At 37.4% G+C, this 7,232-nt stretch overlaps 1 protein-coding gene across 1 annotated transcript in view; it reads left to right on the forward strand.

Annotated features, from left to right (window-relative positions):
- Nucleotides 1–7,232, forward strand: part of FRRS1L (ferric chelate reductase 1 like) — a 15,023-nt gene extending 7,791 nt beyond the window's left edge. The window contains exons 4-5 of the mRNA XM_044419028.1: nucleotides 459–705; nucleotides 5,710–7,232. Coding sequence (XP_044274963.1) covers nucleotides 459–705; nucleotides 5,710–5,882 — 420 coding nt within the window. The 3' untranslated portion in view covers nucleotides 5,883–7,232. The remainder of the gene's footprint in view (nucleotides 1–458; nucleotides 706–5,709) is intronic.

Here is a 7,232-nt window from a genome sequence, read left to right on the forward strand (position 1 = left end):
CCAGCCTGCTTTATACACACACTTAACAGATACACAAATAACAAATTCGACTCAGACCTGTCATGTCTATTTTGGTCCCAAGGGGGAAAATAGAAAAATGATACAGAGAAAAATCTGAAATATCTGAAATGCCTATAGTGACTGATAGTATGTAGGCAGAGAGCAGATGCCACCTGCAAAAGAACTAAGTTTTGCTTTTTTTCCCCAGCCTCCTTTTTGAATGGTTGTAGATTATTCATATGGGTACAATTCACAGTCTTAAGACAGAACATTTGTACTAACATGTATAAATGCAGAGATTTTTCTACTTTCGGCCATACATGGTTTTAAAAATCAGGGTACAGGAAGTACATTTTGCTGTTAATTATTCATTTCATAATTATATGTGAACAACTCCTTGATTTCTCTTGGATAGTGGTGATGTCACAATGGAATCCTTACTTAGTTTTTCCATTTAGGGTGGAGATGATGTCATGGCCTGTGTTCATGATGACAATGGAAGAGTCAGAATACATCATTTCTACAATGTTGGTCAGTGGGCAAAAGAGATCCGAAGGAATCCTGCCAGAGATGAAGAAGGTATTTTTGAAAACAATCGTGTAACGTGTAGATTCAAACGTCCAGTGAAAGTTCCGAGAGATGAAACAATTGTAGATCTTCATCTGAGTTGGTACTATTTATTTGCTTGGGGCCCAGCAATCCAGGGTAAGTAACTTTTTGTGTTTCTGTGAGTACGCATTTAACAGTATTATTGCAAAGTAATAGCAGGATCCATAAGAAACTTGTCAGGAAGTCTTTGATTAGTGGTGGAGAACTAACTGATTAAATAATGAATTGCCTGTGATGACTAAACTTGCAGTCATGCAGTGGTGAGGACCTACAGTGAACTACATAGTGGTATGCACCTAACATTCTCTGCATTACTTGGTACTTCTACTGCAGAAATGCAGGGATTCTTTTAGAAACTAAATCAATGTAGAAAGGGTTCTTTGAGTGTTGACAAGTTTGAAATTGTAAAAAAGAAACACATCCTGGAAAGTAAATCAAGATAGCTTGCAAAATTACTTCTGTGTCACATTTCAATTGTAGGAGAATAGTCCTGCATTAAATCATTCCCTGTCACTTAGCAGTTACTATGATAGTTGTTTTTTTTTTAAAAAAATCTGGCAATTCCAGCTACACTTCTAACATCTTTGGGTGGCACAAAATATTGCAATATAGAAATGGCCTAATGTGATATACAACATGGAACGCTTTCCAGAAGGATAACCATTTTAGCCAGTGGCTGCATTTGCACATAGTACCAAATCAATAATTGTTTTCAACACCGCTGATCTAGCATGAATTATTTTGCAGACAAGCCACAGCATCTTTTGCCTATCACTGCTTTGTTCCTCCCCCACTGCCTGTTCCCCCTTGATTTTCCAAACAATCAATCAATTAATTAATTAAAACCACATCTATCCTGTCTTAAACCAAAACAAGTCTCAAGACAGCTCACAATGGTAGCAGCACAGTTACAATGTGAAACATATGATAAAAGTCTAACCTTAAAAACACTATCACACCTTAAAATACTGGGAAATAGAAAGGTTTTGGCATTGGTGCTGAATCAATACAGCGTTGGTGGCAGGTGCACTTTTCTGGGGAACAGGTTCTAAAGCCGAGGTTAGCTACCATAAAAAAGGCCCTTCTCTGGGTAGCCACTCTTTTAACCTCCTTCAAAGAGGGTTCCTGAAGAAGGACCTCAGTGGACGATCTTAAGGCTCAGTCAGGTGAATATAGAAGGAGATGCTTCTTCAGATAGCTAGACCTAAACCATTTAGGACTTGATATATCAAAGTCAATAGCCTGGCTGGTCTATTTTGTACCAACTGAAGTATCTGGACCATCTTCAAGAGCAGTCTCATGTAGAGCACATTAGAATTGTCCAACCAGGAGATTACCAGAGCATCAGTTACTGTTGCTAGACTCTGCTCATCTAAGTAAGGGTGTAGTTGACCGCCTGAAGCTGGGTGCTTCTCACCGCAGCAGCTACCTGGAACTCCAGAGGTAATTCAGAGTTGAGGAGCACTTCCAAACTATGTACCCTATTCCTTAGCTGGTGTGCAATGGGAATGCATCTGGCAGTTCATATATAATGTAAAACTCTTACCCCAGCATTAGGAAAAACCAAACTCCAACATTAGTTGTTAAAGCTACAGAGTTCTTGTGATGTCTAGTTTGAATCCTCTCTTCCATAGGAAACAGTCTCTTTCTTCTGCTATAGAACCTATATATCTGATTCCAAAGTGTGTGACATTCTGTCAGTCTTGATCATTTTTTTTAAAGTTTTTATTAAAATTTTCAAACTAACACTAAAAACATCAATCATCAAAGACATCAGACGTGCTGGGTCAGCCCCCTGCTCATTTTTTTTTAAAAATTCCATAGTCATATTCAGATCTACGCAAAATCCCATTTCTCTAGCCAATAGTAAAAAGAGTTCCAAGTTTGGTAGAAATATGTATTTTCTTTCTCCTTCAGAGATAAGGTCAGTCTGTCCATTTCTGCGCAATCCAACATCTTTTTAAAGTCAGTTTATCCGTAGGTGGCTCTTCACTTGTGTTTACATTTCCAACATCTATTTGACATATTTACAAACATTTCTGCTAATCTATTTAACGATGCACACTATCTATAAAACGTATCTATCCTTCTATCTATAAAACATTTATAAAGGTTTTCTTTATATGAAGTTACTATGGTGACCTTAATATTTCTTTCCCACAGCTTTTGTGACTTCTATAACTCAATATTATATCCAACATTTTGTGCCCATGTTATCATAATTTCCTTAACTTATTCATCTTTCATTTGCATGCCCAAAAGGAAGTTATACAATCTTTTAATCATTTTTTCATCTAATTTTAACATCATTTGATCAAATGTTATTAATTCCTAAATCATGCATTCTATAGTCTTAACATATCACGATTACATTGGAACTTTATGCTACCAAGAAGTGTGTGAGGAGGCAGGGGGGACTCACCCCTTTTCCTAGGGCCTTCCACAGAGCAGGGCCGAAGATAACAGGGCAAGGCTAGGAATCTCTGTGGGAGAGCAACTTGCGAGAAGACAACAGCCAGGAGACACATGCGAGCGCACAGCTGTACGGGATTGCAGACTGAGGCAGGAACAGCTGGGTTGGGTGGAGTGGTGCAGGAGGGTGGATAAAGGAGGAGAGAGAGGGTGAGCAAGGGAACGGAGGAGAGGAGAGACGTATGTGGTTGGAGGAGAGCGGGCAAGGCGGTCAGTCGCTGGCAGGTGAGCCAGCACAAATTTATTCAACCTGTTTGTTGCCATAGCGACAGGAGGGAAGGGAGCCAGAGCAGGCCAGGCCAAGATGCTTCGGGAAGCGAGCCAGTGAAAGTGTAAAGAGGCAATAAAGACCCGATGAGTGCACTGTCCTTCTGGTGTTGCTCTTCATGGAAAATCAAGGAAGAGGTAGCTTTAGCTGGCATCCCTCTCCTGACACAGTCACAAAGTGCCAACACCCTTACCACATATAAGCATGCCATCCCATTTGTAAATCATGCCCTTCAAGATATAACATTCTCTTATTTCTTGGAATTATCCATTCTCCCTCGGAAGTTTATGCTTTCTATCATAGCTTAAGTTGACACCATTTTCCCCACTTTCCTTTTGTTCAGTTTGTTCATCAAGAGCATCTGCTAGCATAATGCTCATTAAGTCCCTTAGATTTTCATTTTTTGCCTCTGGTATATCCTGAAATCTTAGATAGTTAGACACCTTCTTCATCTCCAGTATGGCAACTGAGTCCCATAATGACTTATTTGTTTGTGTTAATTATTGCATCTCTTTATTCATCTTTTCAGTTTTCTTGTCAGTATCATCAATCTTCTTTTCCGCTTCTTGTATTTTTTGTTCATTTTGTTTTGTTTTAAATCGAGTATCTGCAAGTTGCTTATTTATATCCAAGATATGACTATCCAGTTTATCCAGTCTTGCCTTTTGTTCCGAAGCAAATTTTTCTACAGCGTTTTGAATAGACTCTTGAGCTGCTTGTGTAGATGTCAGAGATGCTTGCATTGCCAAAAGTGTCATTTGTAAGTCTTTTTGAAATTTTTCTGCATCCACAGTTTTTCATTGGTGTGATGAACTTTGTGAAGCAGACGGGGATACCAAAGATGATGAATGAATTTTTTTCATGATGAAAATAAAAGACTTTATTGAGACAATTTTTTTAAATAAACCATTGTAAAACTAAATGGCCACAAGATAGTAACAAAAAATCACCCAGAAAAAATAAAAAGTTTGGGCAAACCATCTATCTGTTGAAGAATAAAACAACCACACGGTGGCAGCAGAGGGTTATTTGTTGGTATGACAAAGACAAAAGAAACTCAGCTTCATGCCTGGGCTAAAAAAATCAAATCGCCATATTGTCTCCGAGAAAGGTATACAGAAATGAAACAGAAGTCTTTTTTTTCTACCGATTAATATACAGTAAGTTCAAATTTGATTCTTCGCCCTTGGGGAGATTAAGCAAAAAGCATCTCTTTTCCAAGTCTCAAATATCCCCCGTTTTACCTAATCTCCCCTAGATTTGTCACCACTTGAGCTCCACAGGAGAGTGTTTCCTCCCTCTGTCAAGAGGGCTTTTTGTTTTTTATTCAAATTGAAACTTGTTTCACAAGTTCTTTCACAGGCAGTATTTTAAAGAGTTTGATTGCTCACCCAGCAGATCTCATGATCACTTTTAAGCTTTCCTTCTTCGCTATTTTTAACCGGCGCCGTCAGCCTGAAAGAGGTAGATGTGCCCCTTTCTTCCCTGTTCACTGAGAATTTCCCCAAATTTCTCCTGGTGGATGAGGGACCGCTGCCCCCCACCAGCCAGAAGTGTGCTCGGGCTTCTAATCCCTGCCCCGCCAGGGCTTGGATGGGCCTCCCACGGCCCTCTGTAGAACAGATTTCAGCATGAAGTACGGAGTCCCCGTCCCTCACAGCCATCTCGCCGTGACGTCAGCCAGAAGTCTCCTGTCAGTCTTGATCATGATAGTGCAGTCTTTGCCCAACTTCGTGTTTTCCAGGTATTTTGGATGACAACTCCCATAGCACTTCAAAACACTTAGTTTTGGATGATTCAGGCTCAGTTTGTATATTTATCAAATACAAATAGTGCATTTTTCTAAATATCATAAAGGATATGGTATATTTATTACAACAAATATAGGTTGATACTTAATATTATAAGATTTCAATTTACAAATGTTTACTGGAAAATTCAGCTTTTTGATGAGCAAATAAAACAAATGCAACAGTGCAGTTGTTTAAATAAATTTAGGGCACAATTCCATGCATGTTTAGAGAGAAAAAAGTGTTATAGCCTCCAGCATTCTGCAGTTAACATTGTTCAGTCTAAACATGCAAAGCATTATGTCCTTAGTCTGTTCCCCTGGAAACTGAATGAAGCTATGTAGGTTGTCAAGCAAGTGGAACACATGATAGTCTGATGGAATGGGTTGCAACCAGATGATACAAGATGTTGCTTGAATTGCGGCAATGTAAATTTTTGTTTTCCTTTCAAGCAAAGCAGATCTATAGTATCAGGATGACCTTTATGGACACTAACTGGTTAGGCAGAAATATATAATCAACAGTTTACAGAACACCACTAATAAATTTGGTTTCTGTTCTTTATTTTAGGTTCTATAACTCGGCATGACATAGATTCTCCACCTGTTTCAGAGCGTGTGGTCAGTATTTACAAGTATGAAGACATTTTTATGCCATCAGCTGCCTATCAGACCTTCTCTTCTCCATTCTGCTTGTTGCTTATTGTTGCATTGACATTTTATTTATTGATGGGAACCCCTTGATGACAGCTGCAGTATGCATGGCAAACAGAAAATTTGTCAGTGAGCATTGCTCAGGATGGGAGCCTTTTCTATTGGAATTTATATTACTGGACCCTTAGTTATTTGTTGACAGCTTGCACTTATTGTACAACAGGAATAAGTGAGCTCACTATTCGTTGGGCTGTAGATCTGTGCCAAATAATTATTTCAGAATAATCAAGGAAAATTGTCATTGATTGAGTGTGTTTAGTAAATATATAGATTGTTTCATTTCTGGTTGAGGATACATTCCCAAAGTTTCATTTACACAGTGCTTACATGTACTGTGCAAACCTGCATAGGATTCCATTATTTAAAAGATACTGGAATATTATGAGAAACATGAACAAATTTATCTTCTAACTTTAATTTGCTTTTTATTTAATAAATAGGTGACATGTATCATATTAATGAGATTATTTATGTATTATGTTTGTATAATTCATGTTTCACACCAAAGTGATTTAGGATGCAATCCTAATGAATATTTAGACAGAAAAAACTCCTACAACTCCCAGCATTTCCTATTCACCCATGCATAGGATTGCACCCTTAATTAACAGTATTGTTATCATTCTAAGAATTCTTAAATTATGTGTACAGGATTATACTGTAAAAAGAAACTATCAGGGTGATGTTCTGGGAAAAGATACTATTTTGCTTTCAAGTGTGAAAGTCTTGCTTAAGTGTGCAGAACTCCAAAACCAGCCAGAATTTAAAATTCTCTGTTGAATAATGCCAGAGGATACATTTGTCACGAGAATGTCACTGAGACACCATTTTAAGAAAATGCCACACATTTCTACCAGTTACTTAAACAGATAAAACTAGTGCCATTAGAACATTTTGTAAATGTAAAATATGTGAGCATGTAAAAAACGAACCAAAAAAAGCTAATTTTCCAGTACAGAGAGCACATTTTTCTCATTTTCTGGAAAAAAACAGCAGTACCATATCACCAGGTAAGTGACTTACAAAGAACATGTTTGTGTTTGGCTATATTTTGACACAGTTTATTCAGTTGGGTATCATTGTATGTATGATAATACATACAATAAATATGATGCAAGTAAAAATGCATTTTCTGTTTATTTTCTCCAAAAGTAAGCAAATACAGTTTATGTTGTAGACATGGAACCAGTGAAAAGAAAATGCAAGGAAACATTTGTTCCTCAACATTACTAATAAAATAACATACATCTGAAGAAACAAAAGGAACTCTAATGTGTATTACTTCAAAAAAAAACATAAAAATGTGAAAAGAGATAAGTATTCTGTAACTTAAATTTTCTGTGTGAAATATGATAAGATGAATAAATTAAGTATATTTAA

This window comes from Varanus komodoensis, unplaced genomic scaffold (assembly GCF_004798865.1).
Source record: "Varanus komodoensis strain SLA01 unplaced genomic scaffold, ASM479886v1 scaffold10, whole genome shotgun sequence".
In the NCBI taxonomy this organism is placed as follows: Eukaryota; Metazoa; Chordata; class Lepidosauria; order Squamata; family Varanidae; genus Varanus; species Varanus komodoensis.